Source organism: Aptenodytes patagonicus, chromosome 2 (assembly GCF_965638725.1).
Source record: "Aptenodytes patagonicus chromosome 2, bAptPat1.pri.cur, whole genome shotgun sequence".
Classification (NCBI taxonomy): domain Eukaryota; kingdom Metazoa; phylum Chordata; class Aves; order Sphenisciformes; family Spheniscidae; genus Aptenodytes; species Aptenodytes patagonicus.
The window spans coordinates 32,526,198-32,544,848 of record NC_134950.1 but is presented as its reverse complement, the minus strand read 5'-3'; the positions used below and the strand labels follow the sequence as shown (position 1 = coordinate 32,544,848).

The following is an 18,651-nucleotide window of genomic DNA, read 5'->3' as shown; positions in this document are numbered from 1 at the left end:
TAGGAAAAGGAGACACCTGCTGAGTATTTAAGCACGGCATAAAGCTTGTGTGCCAGTTTGTACCCCTTCCATCACAAGGATATCGGTTACTTAAGAAAAGACAGGATCTTCTAATAAAAACATATCCTTTCTTACAAAAAAAAGGATTTCTTACAAATCCTTTCTTTTTTTGGCATGCATTTATAAATTGATTTTCTTTCAAAAAAGAATGCTTTATAAAATGCCTTACGAAAGAAGTTTATAAATGTAAAAATTCTTTGAACATAAATCCCCTGCAGGCAAATTAGGCCCAGGACAAAAGGGAATGGCTTTGTGAGCAGCTCTTCCAAGTTCTGCTACGGTCCTGGAGCCAGCTTGGGCTCAATGGGGAGACAGGCATCAAAGGGATGATCAGGTTTAGCTGCTGTAATGTAGGAGAAGGATGCTGTCTGATCCTTGGGGTTATTATTTTTAATGGTAGCAGCTACTTTTCTGCTTTTAGAGACACCCCAATAGGAGAGTAGTAGTTTGTTGTGTTTATAGGCAGGACCAACGAGGCACCAAGTCATGTGAAGAGAACATTAAAAATCAGGAGATAAATTACCCACACCAGAAAATAGCAAATAGTCAGTGCCAATCTTGATACGCAAGGTCTGTTCTGTTGACTAAACTCTGCGTGCAAAAAGGAGCTGCATCTCAGTCACTGCGTATCAGAACTTAAGACTAGAGACTGAAACCTACTTTAAACACAAGAGAGGGAGCCGGAGTCTCACTCCTAGCTCTAAAAATCCCCTCTGAGGAGGTGGTATGCTTAAACAAGTGGACGAAGGTGGCCCTTAACGAAGAGGTGAAGGAGAAGCCCATGTCCACACATGTCCCTCCGCCCAGGGCTCGCCGGAGCTGGCGCCAAGCGCAGGGAGCCACTCTGGACTCCCTCTCCCAGTCCAAGTGGATACTACCCCTTGCACAGGTCAGACAGCTGAAATTCCCTGCACTGCTTCTCTGGTACCTAATAGCACAATTGCAACATAGCTCTTTTGTTACATTTAAAGTCTTTCCCAGGCATGCGAGGCCACTCTGGATTCGTATCAATCCAATTAAAATAGTAGATTGGCATGAAAATGTCCATTACCATTAAGCAACACTGACTGATGCAGATGAACCAGATCGCTTCTGTTAATTCTGTATTTTTAAAGTTTTTTTTATAAAGAGAGACATCCAATTGCAGATGGCAATACTTCTTACTTTTTACTGATTTCAGCCAACCAAACAAAAAATGGCTTTTCTGCTCATCCATACTTCAACCCTTTCCAGCATTAAATTACACGAACCCAGTTCAAGGATCAATTTATTCATTAATGTTTGGGAGTGCTTCTGCCAGCAGAAAGCAGTAGCTCACTCAGCTCATTGACAAGTTTGTGTTTACTTTTATGTCTGGAGAACGTATTTATAAATTGCATGGGTGTATTGGAGATGATCACAAGCAACCTTATTTCTGTTTAACTTTTATGTCTTTGTTTCAATCTCCTCAATTTATTTGACTAACAGACATTTTAAAGAACAGTTTATGTTCCAGTGCTTTTATTGTGCTTCCGTTTAATTCCCAGAGCCCCAAACACTTTGCATAGGGAAGGTGGAGCATGTTTCAAAAGGCTGCTGATTATTATTAAGTAGAGCTTCTCATCCAAATCAAGAAGCTGCCCTAACGATCAGCTAATTGTGGCCTCCCATTATTTTCTGACACCATTTTTTAACCTATTGGCCTGATATAGCCATATGCTAGAATACTTCTGATTTTAGGAATGTGGCAGTACAAACTGTGCAGACAAACTTCGGCTTTCATTTTCCCTTCAGACAAATTTCACCTTTCTTAGATCTTGCTTAATCATGCAGAGCTTATGCTAATTTCTGCCTGAAAAAAAGGTCTCTAGTTAGTTATTGAATTTTGCGCAAGAAACCTACCTCATCTTCTGTAAGAGATGGATCTTCCTCTCGAGACTTGTAAGACATCGAACTAAGCCTCTGTAAAAAAGGAAGGAAGGAAGGAAGGAAGGAAGGAAGGAAGGAAGGAAGGAAGGAAGGAAGAGAAAGAAAGAGAGAAAGAGAGAAAGAAAGAAGGAAAGGAAGAAAGAAAGAAAGAAAGAAAGAAAAACAAAGAGAAAGAATGAAAGAAAGAAAAAGGCTCATTACCAGTCAACAGTGTGAAACCTATAATAAAACCCTCCCATTACAATCAATACATTATATTTTATGGTCATTTGCTCACTAGTTCCATTTTACATAGCTAATATCCCTAATATCCAGAGTACATCTCTGAAGATAACAGCCTTGAGGTTAGTAGAGCTTTTTAATGTATCTCCTCCTGTCCTGACCTGAAAAGGGTAAAAATAATGTCATGGTTAAAACAAACTCTGCTCCACTGTATCCCCACCTTTACACTTCTAATGAAGCAAGAAAGAGTCTGCAAAGTCTTTTGAACAATTACAAGTAAGCTGTGACACACTAGTTGGCCTTCCACGTGATTTTCAGATATGCTTTTAGATGACAAAAGAACAATACTCAACTGGCACCTTCTTGATGATTGTTATCCTTCATTCAGTGGATCCTGGAAGTGCTGCACGGGAGGCGCTGTGTCGTCCTCCCCCACGAAATGCAGCAGCTGTGCAGAGGTGCACAGCAGCACTGCCTCACAACCACTCAGACTGCAAACATGGGAAAGACCTGCTGCAACCCACCCAGAGATGGGCAGCTCAACCCTCAAAGCATCTGGCTGGATCCAGTTCACCACAGCAAAGTTACTAAAGGATGGAGGGCTTGGTTTTGTATCAAGTCTAACTTCAAGCACGTAAAGCATCATGTAGAAATTAGGTCGCGAAACACTGGGGGAAAAGCATTTTGCTCTTACGAAAAATGTCTTAGGATCTTTATGGCAACAAAGACCCTGGCTACCTCACAGCAGCTGTGTGATTCCTCCCCCTTGGGGCGAGAAGGCTTTGCTGGACTCCTGCTCCACAGTGATTCAGAGGGAGCCTTCGAGCATTGTTTGTAACAGGCCGTATTTTGGAGTTTCATGCAAATTCTGCACCTAAAATACTTCAGACCTCCTTCAGTGCAGACCAGGGTGGAGAAGTAAAGCTATTTTTGGCACCGTCAATCAAATACTGCTTCCAGACACATACTAGACACACAAGACTTTTTTTTTGACAGAGGCTCATTACAACAGATTCTTTCCTACTTCCATTTTTCTTGGTGTTTTTACTTCTGGTAAATACCAAGCTTTGAACCCCTGGGGCACTTCTGATGAAGACCCTGACCCAAAGCACATTTAGGTCTGCCTGCTGCTCCCCGGGGGGTTTCCCTCACACCTAAAAACTCCTTTGCTTCTTTCTCACTGCCTGGAGAATGCGCTCTTTAACCTGTGGTTTGTTTACTCACCAAAAAAAAAAAAAAAGAAAAAGGAGAAGTTCAAACGTATTTTGGCCCTTTATTAGATCTGTTTCACTACAGCAGCTCAGTTCAGTCTTTCTTATTTGCAGGATATTTTTTGTGTTGAGTAATTTACTAATTTCATCCTCACACATTAAAACAAACGTGCTTGCAAAATTCTTCAGTGAAATTATTTTCTCTCATCAGTGTGTCTGTGAGCACCACGTGTCAGGACCCCTTCTACAGTTTCCCACTCAAGTATTGACAAATACCCCAGGGTGTTGGCAATCCTGTTCTTGTTTCCCTGGGACCTAGTGTTCTTTCTTCTAAATGTGAAACCTGTGACACATCAATTTTGAAGGATATCGTCATCTTGGAAACAGAAAAATACTTGCTCCTAAACATTTTGTACCTAGCAATATTATAAATTATGCTTGAAACTTCAACAGCAGCAAACAGCATGTGTCCTTATTTGCCTTCCACTTTCCTTTTGTTCCTCGACAGCACTTGATTTTTTGCTCTTTGGCTCAGCTGCTGCTCCTAACTTGGGCACCAGAACAAGAAGACCATTCTCCTCTGGTGCATTTGTAAGAGATGCTTTGCCCATCCTCAGGCTGCGCAAGTCTGAAATCAGATGGTAGCAGCCAGATGTACACGTGGAGAGCATTTCTACCAGTGCTCACTCTCGAAAGACCTGGGTGAAAAAGGAGATCCATACTTCTTTTTTTTTTTAATTAAAAAGGAAGAACTAAAGAAAAACTATTCTGCCTCTCCAGTTTTATTAGAAGAACTATGCCCAAGTTTTTCCAGGTGATAGAGGCCTAGAAGAGGCCTCATACTGTTAAAGGTGTCTTTCTTCACCAAAACCTTCCAAAGGATTTGGCTGGGTCATGGCAAATAACCAATTCAGGTAATTAATTTTCACCCATTTATTGCACGTCTGGCTCTTGAAAGGATCCTTTATCCTTTTCATGCTGTTATATACTGGAACGGTCTCTGGCTTGGTCCACCTAGCTCTCTCCCAAATGACTGTGCTTCAGGAACTGGCAAGGGCTGGGGATCATCCTGGCTGCCCTCTTTTACAGGGTGAGACTGAAACAGCCTGGACACGATCTGTTCTCTGTCTGTTGGCAGGTACAAGTCTCGGTTACACAAGCAGCCTCCCTGCCTGTCCCTTCTTTGTGCCCTACTAAAGCAAAGCCTAATTGTAGTGAGAGAGACTCGCACAACTTACGCCCAACCTCTTGCTTCATCAGGGTCAGGGCAGAAGGTTGAAAAGTTTGGTATATGGATGTCATGTTAAGCAAGGCAGCTAAGTAGCCTCACAAGAGAGGAAGCAAAAAGAGACACCTATGGAGTCTGTTTAACTAAAAGAGTTATCAATACAACATACATTTCCATAAACATCGTGATTTTGGTTGCCACACTGGAAAAAGCAGGCATTGCTCTGCATTGTTTGAAGCAGCAAAATAGAGGGAAAAATTATCATCATCACAACAGAAAAACAATCCCGCAACCACCTCCCCACACAATGCCAACAATAATGACATTTATATATTCCATCAATTACCATTTCCAACTCTGCTGCAGCTGTAGCTCTCAAGGACAGGACAGGCACATGCTTCGATGCATAATGCATGTACCTAGCAGCGAACGCGGGAATGATCTGATGCTGCCGAAGCTTTAACTCAGGATGGCTTTAGCTCTGAATAAATTTTAATTAGACAAACACCTTTTTTCTGGCACTTAGGGGACTGCATGTGTCATCTCTTGATTAATCCTTCAAAACCTGAACCATTTTAATCAATTCCCACTCCTTGCAGTTACTGACACTGTATACATGGTGAGCTGGGGAGCTACAGAGCAGCAAATGCTTTTCCTTTGTATCGTGCCTGGGAAATACAATGATTTTCTGGAAGTCTTTTCACACCTGGTAGGAAAAATGTCACTGTTACGGAAAGCTGTTTTTCTAAAAGTTTAATTAGAAATTACATATGGCCTGAATCTGGGAGGGGGGAGTGCTGGTGGGTTATTGTTGACAATCACATCTTAATTTTTTACTTAACGAGCTCATTATTTGTAAGAATGTGCACTGAAGAGTCCGGATATATTATGAGTAGTCTTCAGTTTATTCATTTTGACTCTGTTGTGCTTTATAGGTTATATGGTTAGTCAGTTATTTAACAAGGTATTTTTCTGCCCTCTGCCTGGATTACTGAAATACTTCACATAAGAGAACAACCAGAAACAAGTAGCAATACCTCAGTTCTGCTATGATTTTTCAGGTAAATGTTTACGTTAAAATGTCACATCGCATCTTAAGGATTTTTTGGAAGTCTTCATCAATACCTAATATTATTTGATGACTCAGACACCAAAGTTATATTAATCTGCTAAAATTGCAGTTCTTCTATTCACAATTACTGTTACCTAAACAAGTCTGAAAAATGCAAACTCAACAGTTTATGAAAACTCAGTGCAATGATCTGAAAACATCCTTAAAATTAATTCTAGTGAAAACCTAAAAATGGGAAAATAACTTGTTGAAAATGTCATCATTCTAGTTTTCAAGGAGTTCACCACTAACTTGTCCCTAGGCTGGGAGAAAGAATAAGCTGCTAAGAAAACATAACTTTTGGCCATGATTTCAGTAGGTAGAAATTCATTACTTTGTTTATGTGTGACATACAAGATTTGACAAATATAAAAGCCTACAGTTGCAATCTCTCTCTCTTTCTGTCCCTCTCTCCTACAGAGAGAGACAAGACAAGTGGCTTTGAGCAGATGCCTAACCCTTGCACAGCTAAGTCAAGGTGGCCCAACAGAGCAGGCACATCTAAAGTTAGGGCATCCACCAAGAATGCCCCCCCTCTCCTTTTTGTAAATTGAGATTTCATTAGAAAAAAACAAGGGGGAGATTCTGAACAAGATACAGATGCTGACAGAGATACTGGATACCTATTGTAATAGCTCCCACAAGTATAATACCATTAAACAAAGAAGCAGAGGCCTCCTATGCAATTTCTGGATAGTATTTGGGAAAAGCCTTATGAAGTGCATACTGCAACAGTCCAAAATATAGGCTCCAATAGAATGAGTACATGCCTATAATGCAAACACTATACTGTACATTTTCATATTTTCATAATTTACAGTCTTGCATCACCTTGAATGTTTTTTTTTTCCTTGGCATTTTTTTGTTATTAAAAAAAAAATCCTCTCCCACCCATATGTTCTCTATCAGTATTTGGCTGTTTGACAAGGACAAGTATTTGCAGTATTTACCTTCTCTGGTTTACTTGCTCCTTCTGTCACTTCTTCTTCTTCCACTTCTTTTTCTTGCACATTCTCATTTTCATCAAGAAGTTTCATGGGTACCGGAGGGGGAAGCTCATCCTCTACATCTGGTGTGTTGTCAAGAGGGCTTTCTGAATTAGCACTTTGGCGACTTTTTTTATTTCGGTCAACAGATGCATATTCTGCTGATTCAATTCTGCACTCAGGAATCTGATTCTGACCTTCAGAAACTGTCGCCGAAGCCTCTGATTTGCTGTTACAGCTCCCTTCCATGCTGGCTACTGCTCCAACATCTTTAATTTCCTTCACAGTTTCATACAAGCAGTCTTCAACTATGTTCTCCTGAGAGGAGCTGTCTTTCAAGACTTCGTAAGGCCCTTCCATTCCAAGACCTTGATCATTTTCTGCATTTCTAGCCGAGATGATGGTTTCCATGGTGTTGTTAGGGGGAATACTGGGTAGTTCCCGGCTCTGGTGACATTTTATAGACTTTCCAAGACTATCCTGTTGATCTAGCAGATCAGAGACAGACGTCTGTACTTCTTCATAAGGCTGGATACAAGCAGTTGTACTGTCCTCTGAGAGTACTAGAGAAAATTATAAAGAAGTATTTAAAACAAATGCGTAACTATAAGGTGAGTGCGATTTGGTACTCTACATCACTTTGGTTTTGTGTCTCACTAGAAAGGATAAATGATACTAATGCCTGGAAATGTCTAGCGGTCATCATGCTTTTTGTTTATCAAAAGGTTTCAGTTACAGAGATTTCTGCTCTCTACTGTTAAAATATCTTTCTCACAGCATCTTAAATACACTGTGCACCCCCAAGTCACATTACATAGCAACAGCATTCACAGTAAGAACAGGGGATGGGTGGGTAGGTGCAGGTGTGCATGGATGTTCAGCTGTAGTTGGTTATATTGAATGCTTACAGACTGCTCAGTAGTCTCAGATGGGCAACACTGGTGGGAGGCCTCAAACCAAGTGCCTTTAAAAAAAGCCTCTTTTTCTCTTTCCATGTCCTTATCCTTTGGAATCAGAAAGGAAAGTGTTCCTGCTTCCTCCCTACCCAGCCCTCACCTTGTTTAACATGCTGGCCAAATTCTCGTCTGAATCACACCTCGCTCAGCCCTGCCGCAGTCAGCCTCACTGCACGCTACGCCAGAAGCTCCTCACTGGAAGGCTATGCCATACTTCTCTTAGTCTCGCAGCACATAATGTAGGTTGACAACCTACTAACGAGTCAGCCATATGCACAAAAGAGAAGACTAGACTTCAGAAAGTAGTGTTAGGCAGAACATGTTATTTTAAGTCCCAGAAGCAGGTCATGTGTCACTGTCACTAGAGGGTATTACAGACTGAAATCTATGGGACTTCTCATCTTACAGTGCGCACGTATGACATTTGCCTGCATTCAGGGATGTATACATGGGCACATACAAGCAGGTTTCAGGTAGTATATGGTATGTTACTTTCTGTGACACCATTTCTTTGAAAAATCGCTTCTGAATAGCTTTACTTTTCTTAGTACAATTCCTATGGTACCCTCTCAGCAAAATCAACCCATTCTTCTATTTCCTTCAGTGTGTTTGACATGATGACATAAAGTGTTGCCGAAGCAATCGGTACCCTTGATTTGGTCGTTGTCATGGACATTGCTTTGTGTTGTGCTCAGGGCATGCAGACTCATGCAGTCAGCACCCGCAGGGAGCCGTACCCTGACAGTAAAACTCAGGATGGAACTGGAGGCGTGAGATGGTAATTGCTGTCTGAATGGGAGATGGGAGAAGAAGAAAAGGAAAACATCCTTCTCCATTCACTTGGCTCCTGCATACAACTGGGGAGGAATAGGTAGAATAGGAAGAAGTGTCCTATTGTGTCCTGACTAGGACTCAAGGTGTCCTAGTCACTACCCAGGATGGCTGCAGACTTCCTGAGGAACATCAGGAACTGGCCTGGAGAAGCTGGAACATGTTTTCCCCTTCTTGTGCTTGCTCTCAGGGATTTCTCTGCTATGCAGAGCACCACCACAGGCTCCAGGGAACACCCACCCCGTCCAGCCTAGCGGGGATAATCAGAAGCAACGAGAGCTCATGTTTCTGTACTCCTGTGGTTATGGGTAGTAGCACAGAAGGGGTTGGTGTAGATAAGGGGTTGGTGTAGATAAACACAGCACTGGCAGATTGGACAAAGGAATAAAAAATACATTTGATGGTGCTGCTTCCATAGCCCTGCCCCTGCTCAAAAGGCTAGCAGAAACAGCAAAAGAAAGAACTATTATCAAAAAGAATGCATAAAGTATAAATAAGAAATTAAAGCACACTGGTTCCTGTTATTCAGAAGGGTTGTTGTGCAGAGTGTAAGCTGAGTAATACCAGACAGTCTGAAAACTGTCTGCTGGTTGACAGTACGCCTTTTAGTAGCAGCTTTGACAGCTGCATGTGTGGTGACTCGTGGCAAAGAGAAATGCTTCCTTTCTGCAGGGCTTTGCTCTGCGCATCGAGTCCCTTGGTGAGCCACACACACCTACATACGCAACAAGCCAACAGATGGGAGCAGCGATTAGCTGCAAAAACAAAGTTTAAAAATTCCTTTGGATACTTGTCTCTGAGGGGTAAAGACTGAATAGCTTAGCCTCCGGCTGCACAGTGAGATGAGGAGATGAGCTGTAAGTCGGGAGCGCAGCCCCCGGTGTTGGTGCCTACTGTGGAGACAACAGTTGGCTCCTGGCAGCTCTGAGCTGAGACCGAGTTTATTTTTAGGTGCAGCTGAGTAAAATATTTTCCAGCGATACTTCAGTGTGAATCATTTTGAGAGTTCAACAAAGCAAAGACTAAGGAAAAAAAAGGAAGCCTATTTATGTTGCCTGTTTTCTAAAATACAAAAATACAAGTGACAGTCTCGCACAGCACGGGACTATGATCCAAACCTGTAGTCCCTGGAGGAGGACCTGAAATATTTCCACAGCCTCCAGGAGTGAAGCTCCGAAGTGCAACTGCATCTTCTGGTCACATCCCAACTCTGTAGCTGGCTGAGATTAGGGAACGCCGCAGTCTTTGCCTGATGGCCTCGTCTATCTGCAGGTGGAGCTTGGTGGCCCAGAGGAGGACCTCAGCACCTTCCCAGTGTTGGCTGGCATGGAGGACTGGGAGCCGGGGTGCAGGGCTGTGCTAGACCACACCCACCAGGGAAGTGAGGATGCAGCCTAAAATGCCAACATCTCCATGGGGTGGGCTGCTGACTTGCCAGCAAGGCAAATGTGCTCACTGCATTTCTTACTTGAGCATAAGTTTTGTGTGAATTATGTTTTGTACAAAAAGAACTGCCCTCCAGAGAGCTGCATGCCTGGCCACTGCCCTGGGATACAGCAGCCGATCTGGTGTCAGACCTCCAGAAGTGAGCAGAGGGAAACGCAGGGTATTCAGACAAACGGCATGACCGTGTGCTTGGAAAGCTGATGGCTAGAAACGTAGGACGTGAGGGATCACCAATGTGCAGCTACCGTGGGAGCTATGAGCAAGGGGACGGCACTGCTCGTTCATCCTGCCTGCAGCGGCTGCGTTACTCACCCTCGCCATTGCTGAGTGCTCCGTTATGGTCACTGCTTGGAGGAGGGTCTGTAGCCGAACTTGTGATCGAGTGGCTGAACACCTCCTTATCGGAAGGCTGCAACACAAATTAGTGAGATCTAATCACCGTTGGATCAGAACAAATGTTTGCATAAATAGATACGTGACAAATTTCATTCTCATCTTGGGAGCTCTGACTCACAGGTATTATTGGCAGGAGAGTCAAACCACACTGATGACACTCAAAGATTTAGGTGCTTGTTTTTACAGATGTTAAAACAAATAAATGCAAGTCTGTCCAGGGTGATCTCCCTTCCAACTTTTATGGTAATAGACATTACCACGGCTTCAACCCATGAGAAGACAGCAGCTGACAAATGCTTGCACTGCGAATGGAGTGAAAGAAAGGCAGGCGATCTGGAGTGACAACGGTGGCAGAAAGAGCATTGAGAAAGTGCAGATTATCGGGGTCTACACAAGTTCTCTTCCTGTTCTGCAACTTTTAAAGTTTCCCTTGCTCAACCATCTCCAAATTCCTGAGCTTTTTTCCAACCTGCAGTATTTTGCAAGGAGCTTGGTCCAAGCCAACAACAAGACAGACACAGCTGCTAGAAATAAATACTTACCACATTCATCAGATTTTCATGATCTCCGTTCTGCTGTTTGGCCTTCTTTTCCCTTAATGAAAAAGACGTATGAACTGTTACTACAGATTATGCTAATATACAAATGCCAGTCATTAATAGACCTTACACACCTGCAAGGAGCAGAACTGTGATTCACAATAATATTGAAAATGGAGTAACTGAAAATTATTACAGGGACTGGTATGACCTCTGTGTAAGGTCGCCATTAAGGTAGGGCGGTGAACAAATCTGAAGAGGTACAACAAACACACACAACCCTTTTTCTTGTTCAGTAGAAGATCGCAGTAAGGACTAACTGATGATAATCAAAATATTATCCTCAATTTAATCGTATCTGAAATGTTAGGAGATACATGAGATACGTGTTTTGGTGACAGACTATCTGGGGAGTTCCTTAAACTGTGTCAGTAAAAATTATTTATCCTATGACGAAGTAGAAAAGGCCCACAAAATCCAGCCTTGTCCCACTCAGGATGCTAGTTACAATTAATAATAGGCATGAGCGGTTCAAGAAGGCCTACAAATTTCATAGCAGCAGATGCCTTGAACTTAATTTTAAAATGAATCCTGCTTCACTGGGTACTTCATAGGTCTCAAAGTATGGATCATGTTTCCAGTTTCTACCATTTTGGAAATGGCAGAAATTACAGCTCTTATTCTGAAATACTGTAATAAACCATGAGTTTAAAATAATAAGTCCCTCCCCTAGATGAAAAGGCAAGTAAAAAGGTGAGAAAATATTGACGATATGAAATCTGTGCTTCTTCTGAAGTCTGCAATGCACCGTACTTCCCACATTAGCAACTGTTAAAATTGTACCCAATTAGGAAATAAGAAAATGGAGCAAGTGAGTCTGCGCCAATGCAGAGCATAGTTAAAGTTTACAAATACTTAATTTCCTCTCTGGAAAGTTTTTCTGACTCTGACATTTTAAAAAAGAGCAGATTTTGTTCAGTTTTCTGTGTCCTCAACCATTTTTGAACAGTAAGCTAGGAAGAAATTTTGCATAATTGCATTTATGCATAAACAACCTGCCCTACAGAATGACCTGAAATAAAAGATACCGCATCCAGAGCAACACAAGAATTTATTAAAGAGCATCACCAGATAGTTTCTGACAATGAATCTCTGCGACTGCAAAGACATACTCAGTGGTGTGATTCTGTCTTAAAAACATCTTTCTAAAGATGTTTCAAGGTCTGGAGCGTTACGAGACAAAACATGGTACCTAACTGCAGTGTTTGTTGTGGGCTTAAGGGTTTTTAAAATAGGTTTTATGCTTTTAAATAAATAAAAAGCCCCAAACACATTTCTACTCTTTTTACACAGGTATCACAGGAAACTGTGATGAATAGGAAGATACTGAAATGTCATCTAACAGCTTACAGTGCAACAAAAGCATTTCACCTGAATCATATGAAATTACATGTTCCAGCTTATGCTTTTTAGGGTTTCAACCAACTTCTGGGGTCTGGTCTTGCCCATGACTGTTTTTTGCAGTGTGGGCATTAGAGAAATCCTGCTGGAAAACAGGGCCTTCCAATAGACATACATTATGTCAATATAGGGCATTTTATGGCTGCACAGCTTCCTCAACACTCTCGATGCTGAAAGAACATGCTCCTATAGGCATAAGGGTCCAAAACAAAGATTTTGCTGCTGTACTGAGTTATGGATAGGGTTTTTTCCCCATACACTTGGCTGATTGAGCTATGCTGGCAAACTGTAGCAATATGGACCAAAGCAGTCCCTCTCCTCGTCGTGAAGGGTCTGACCGGTCTGACGTCTTGGAAGGGCACCCTCCATTGAGCCAGGCTGCCCAGCTCCCCTGTACAATCAGCAGGGCTGAGCTTACGCATCATGAAGGGGCCATGAAATGTGAATAAACAAAGTCAGTAGAAGTGTCTGTATTGGTGAAATCTTATGGAGAAGAAAATAAGGATAGGGTATGAGTACAAGCCATTAATTAGTATCATCATCTGATTCTTACTCATTCTGGCTTGAACGGCAGGATCAATTTCCTAGTCTCCAGGAGTGGCCAAAGCAAAGCTGAAATGCATCAAAATTGCTTTCCTTTCCTTTCTACCTATACTTTTTTGGTCCTGTTTGGCCCATCTAATTTTCTCAGTTTCAGGTGAGTGGTGTGATCTGCTATCCAGAAGAATGCACCAAGCCTAGCTCTGCCAGCTAAGGGATCTGGCAGCGACACACAGGAGGGATGGGGGCTCAGTACTACCACCGCTCCCCTTCCCGCGCACCACGGGTCGTGACAGCCAGCATCCTCCTGTGCTCCAGGCTTCAGCTTAGGATAAAGCACCTAGCAAGATCAATAGTATTTTTCCTTCACAGCAAAAAAAAATTTTAAAAAAATTTAGATTTTAGAAAAAAAAGAACTGTTCAAATTCAGGTTTGCTCTGAAAACAGATTTTGTACTGTACTTTTTTTGTTTCTGTACCTAAGTCCTCAGTATTTCTTGCTAACTATTAGTGAAGCTATTTCAATCCCGACACTATTTGACTCAAGCAACATTACTGCGTGTTAAGCTCCTGAGCCTTACCTGTTGCAGCTGGAGCAGAGGAAGATGAGGAACGTGAGGAACAAGAGTGTTGTCATGGCTGCCAAACTTCCCCACAGGATGACGTGGACCTGTCCACTGCCTAAGAAACCACCCTCTGGCCCCATGGTACTAGCAGGAGCTGGCGTCACTTGGGGATGAAGAGGTTATTCCTTGGAGAAGGCTGGCATCTGTGCTGCATGCACCTTCTGTTTCTGCAGAAAGCAAAACACTATTAGAGGTTAGTATAAATTTTGAAGATAATGAACCTGACAGCTACAAATCTGGCAGGAGAGATTTTCAAATCCAGATCTTACAAAAAAAAACAGTTTCAAGTATAAGTCAGCCAGCCAAAGAGCTTTTCAGCTACATTTCTGACGGTGACACAGAACAAACCTTGTCAAATATTAATGCAAGCTGTTACCTATCTACAATCTCAACACGAATAAAAGGTAGTACAGTATCTCTGTACTCGTATTTTGAGGAAAAAGTTTACAGATGCACTTCGAGGGACAGAGCAGTCTATTTTGCAGTAATATTTGTTAACTTCATTGAAAAGTGAGCTTTCAAAACCGACTACAACTTCTGCCAAGTTATCAAGCCAAAAAGAGAGCTGCAGCAGGCGTTCACCAGCTTCCCTCTCAAGGTCTCTGGCCTGCACGTGATTCGGTGCTTAAAGTACAGTGACAAATAAGCTAGGTAAGTCTTTGAAAGAAATACCACAAAAACCTTTCTTGCAGCAGATCAAATCTAATCTTATTTCTATGTGAAATGCTTATTTTCGTAATAGTATGTCTGGAGAATAATAATACTGAACTTTCTTCTTTTGCTTCTCCCCACCTGAGTCTAAGAAAACAACTAATGAGAAAAGTAGACAGAGTGGTTTTTAAGAACTTGAATAAACACAACTTTTGCTACAGCACAGCAGCCCCTGGAGAAACATCCCAGGTAAACAGTATTTATGATATATAAGTTTTGGTATACAATATATTCTAAAATTTTATACATATTTTTCATGTAATACATTGTTGACATGGCAAAATTAAAAAGAAGTCTTTCATTCTGCACTGCTGAAGGTATCAATTTCTCTGTAATTTAGGAATAGGTTATGCAAAGTCTATTTACAGGCTTTCAGCCAGACTTCGAGATTGATAAACACTGAAATAGAATACAATGGCTAAGAAATAAGCAGTTATCTTTTGGGAATGAAAAAGTAGCACAAACATAAGATTGAATAATGTCCAAAGCCACTAAGACTTACTTTAATTTTATACATATATTTTCATATATAAAACATGTATGTACATATATATTTTTTTTCTTTGCAGCAGAAGCACACTTTGTAATAGCAAATTCAATTAGGTACCAATACCATAGCTGTATGTAAAAACACCGTGTCACCATTTTGTTATTAAAATCTTATGAGAAGAAAGATTAATTTCCAGAAAAAGACCATTCACATCAATGGAAATTTGGTGAGTCGGCAGAAGAAACTTAAGTAAGCTATGTGACTGGGTAGCTCTTACAAGTAACATTTCTGTTCCTCCATAAAATGGGCTCATTGGTTTCTACTATGCAGGATCAGACTTCTGGACACCTTCCAAGAAGAACCAATTCTTACTAATTTATCCATGGTGGATAAAAGCTTTTTTTTTCTTTTAGATATTAATGGCATTGCAATAACTCGAAATGGGAAGAAACAAACAAAAGATGGAAAAAGACAAACTTCAAAGTGTAGTTAAGTATTTCCAGCTTGGCCAAGTTATAAGAAAGCCAGATAATCTGTAACTTCTCCAAGCCCATAAATACACAGGATGGGAAGAGCAGGTGTTGCACACCTTGCCACACAGATATGTCTTACTGGTAGCCTTGAGCACCAACACCAAAGAGCCACCGCTCTTTGGGGACGACCACTGCCGAGCAATGTGCCTCTGTGGTTATCTTGGTAGAGCTTGAAATATTAAACATTTAAAAGGAATGGCAGACCACTCTAAAAATTATGTATATTGCAGATGTCAATCTGATACTGCCCTGCCTCATCCCTATTTTAAAGCAAAACTCATGTTATTTCTACACTGAGTCATAGTCACATCACTGACTGTGAAATGGAGAGACCATAAGAGAAGCTGAATCAGATTTAGTCAGGAGAAAACTTCATATGGTGTCTGCGAAGACCTCTTTGATTAGGTGCAAGGGCACTGTGCACTGGGATGGATTCCTGTAGACGTGATGGACTGTTCTAATTTAGAAAACACTACAAAGCACACTGCACTGGCTGCCTTAACTAGCTCAAAACCTTTGTTACGTGTTTTGAATAGAAACTATTTTTCTTTTCAACTTTTATTTTTTATGAATTTTCAAAGACATTTTCTGCCCTGTTAAAGCTTTTAAAAATTATTCTTAAAAGATCTTTTACCTTCTTTTGTCCCATCCTTTTTCTTTTAAAAAATACTAATTTTCTTCCTTCCATGGGAAAAAAGGATGAAACGAAAATGAAATGTGAAAAAAATGAAAACTGAATAAAATCTTTTTTCAGCATTTTTGTTGTCTTTTCTTCCTTAGTTTTCCCAAGAAATAAAGAGAGAATGCAAATGAAAAAGAAACCTTTTTTCTTTTTTTCTTTTTTCCCAAATATTGGGCAAAGAAAAATAAAACAAAAAGAATAGAGTTTTCAAAAATTTTTTTTTTCTTAAAACAGAATCTCGTTTTTTTTTTTCAAAGCAGACACAAAGTTGTCTTGAAAGATATAATTTAAATTATTTCTACTACTAAGTTCATGATTTTATACCTACTCTGAAGAACAATACTACACTCCTCTCAGAAGACTAAGTAATGTACCAATAGCTAATACGGTAGGAAAAGTTATTCTTTTATGCTACACATATATTCTTAAGGCTGCTGGCCTTTAAATAAAGATAATATTTGAGCTAAGGAAAGCTAAGGATGCATGGGGAGCAGCCCCATGGAAAAGCCGCATCTTTGAAGACTTCAGTACAGAGTTGGGAAGTGTTGGGATGAGCAGGAGCGGATAGAGTTGAGGCTGAGCTTAAAAAGGAGTGAGATCAGAGGGAGAGAGCTGAGGGAGACCTACGTGTGAATGTCAAGAGTGAAGTGCAAGACTGAAGCTAGACATGAGACATCCCACCAGGCAGAAGCTAAATGGAGCAAAGAGAACGACCAAGGACAGAAGATGTAGTTAATGTACAACAAAAGCAAAGAGCAAGAATTCAGATACCAAAGCTTTGACTGTAAGTTGAGAGAAAGAGGTCAGAAAAGGTTGGAAAAGTACAGTGGCACTTGAACCAGGGGAGGCAACTGCTGGAGACACCAGTTACCTGTGCAAGCAGAATAGAACAGTAAATTGGAACAGATTGATGACAGATGAAGCCCTGCATGAGGGAAGCTGTGACCAGTGACTCCTCTTAGCTCCTTGAAAGGCGAGAGTTTGGCGTAAGTGCTAGAGAACCTAGAAGCTGCTCAGCATATGGGACAACCAGAAGTAAATATAATGATAATACAAAAAAAGCATGCCTACATTCACCCTCTGTGAACCCTTCTCATGAAGTGCCATCAGAGGGCTTACTCCTACTGTTTAATGCCTCCCAAACGATGAGGCTGAAATAGTATTCACTCGGGCTGGTGCCTTTAACACAGGAGAGCTTCTGAAATACTTGAAGCTGGACAAGCACCCATCAGCTGCCCTGACCAGCCCTGGACAGAAACTTGGCAGAGAGATACATTGAAAATACAACTATCTGGACTCCCTCTGCTTCCACTTGGTGAATGCCTGGACAGTAAAATGTTAATGTGTGCCTAATATAATGGATTTTGGAGCTGCTTCAGAGGCTAGCTTTAAAGAGAAACTTATTTGCAATCATAACTATGGAACAACAAGCAGCTAATTTCAAAGAGCTCTTAAGACAGCTGAAATGGTAAACTCCTGCTTTTACAATAAAAAGTGATACTGTGCTGCCCTCTGGTGAATCTCTCCGTTCGGGGACAGGGATTTGTGGCTCTTGCGAGGGTGCTTCAGAGCTGAATGCAAACCCTGCTGCTAAAGATGGAGCTTACACAGGGCCTTTCATCTGCTGGGCTTGAAAAAAGTCCTACCTTCACCCTTGAAAGACTGCCAGACTTGAATAGTTTAACCTTGCAGAGAGACATCGCTGAGACAGAGTAACAGTCAATTGAACTGTTGGGTTTTTTTTCGTATGTGATGATCTTTTTAAGATGAAGATTTCTTTCGTTGTACCCTTTCCACAGAAATCTCCACAGAAGTTGCTGGTGATGCCGAACTCCAAAAATGAGTAATAGAGACAGGCCTGGAATACCTGGATAAGAAAACTGGCTATTTCATCTAAGGCAAAATGCAAACCACGGTTTGCGTTCACATTTCAAAGCCATTATCAGTTCAGAAAACTAATCCTTACACTATATTGAATAAAATTTCTCCTTCTTGTGGCAACTTTCTCTTGCTTTTTAGCCATCAATATTTGCCATTAGTGGCCCGTAGCCATTTCCTCAAAATTGCATTTAAATGCACAACTACATTTGCAGTTTCAAAAAGACGGATATTTCATTGCATGACCCACACTTTCACAGTGAATAATGTGTTATTTTTCCTTACAGCTGTTGCAGGGATAAAGCAGAGCTGAGGCAGTTCAGCCTGAGTCAGTGATGATAGGGGTGCAGGATGTGCAAGTGCAAATTCGTTGCCAAACTGAAGGATAAAAAACTGTATCTGGCGTGAAGCAGTTTTGTGCATAAGATGCAGGGTGCAATTTTAGGCAGCACCTGGAGTGACAATTTCAACAACTGAGGAAAAGCTTGGACTGAGACCTGAACTCCTTTGAAGCCCAGGAACAGACAGATCCAGTGTGCTTTGGGTCCAGGATCTGACCTGGGTTTTCTGAGCAAAGATCTGCCCGAGCTTACAGCGAAACGCATAGGGGATGTGCTTTGCAAGAGGCGGACGCCATGCCCCCCTGGTGGCCCAGGAGGCCTGGCAGGAGGTGGCAGCGTGTCCCTCTCCCACCACCTTCCCCTTGGCTTCTGGGTTTTATAGCCATTTCATTCATGTACTGCTGCAAACCACGCTCGTCCCACGCTTTCCAGAGGGGAAAGAGCGGGAAAAGCTGACGGCTTCACCTCTGTGGGTTTCTTAATGAATTATAGATGG

The 18,651-nt window shown here is 41.5% G+C and overlaps 1 protein-coding gene and 1 long non-coding RNA gene across 3 annotated transcripts in view; one reads left to right on the top strand and one right to left on the bottom strand.

Annotated features, from left to right (window-relative positions):
* Positions 1–18,651, bottom strand: part of PAG1 (phosphoprotein membrane anchor with glycosphingolipid microdomains 1) — a 116,766-nt gene that overhangs the window by 9,775 nt on the left and 88,340 nt on the right. For both annotated transcript variants that reach the window (XM_076329496.1, XM_076329497.1), the window contains 5 exons: positions 13,476–13,687; positions 10,898–10,949; positions 10,272–10,368; positions 6,691–7,289; positions 1,942–2,001 (listed from right to left, as the gene is read on the bottom strand). In XM_076329496.1, the coding sequence (XP_076185611.1) occupies positions 1,942–2,001; positions 6,691–7,289; positions 10,272–10,368; positions 10,898–10,949; positions 13,476–13,600 (933 nt within the window). In that variant the 5' untranslated portion in view covers positions 13,601–13,687. The remainder of the gene's footprint in view (positions 1–1,941; positions 2,002–6,690; positions 7,290–10,271; positions 10,369–10,897; positions 10,950–13,475; positions 13,688–18,651) is intronic.
* On the top strand, positions 13,981–14,856 carry LOC143157355 (uncharacterized). The gene is made up of 3 exons (XR_012994766.1): positions 13,981–14,171; positions 14,318–14,420; positions 14,801–14,856. It is a non-coding gene; the product is annotated as an uncharacterized LOC143157355 (long non-coding RNA).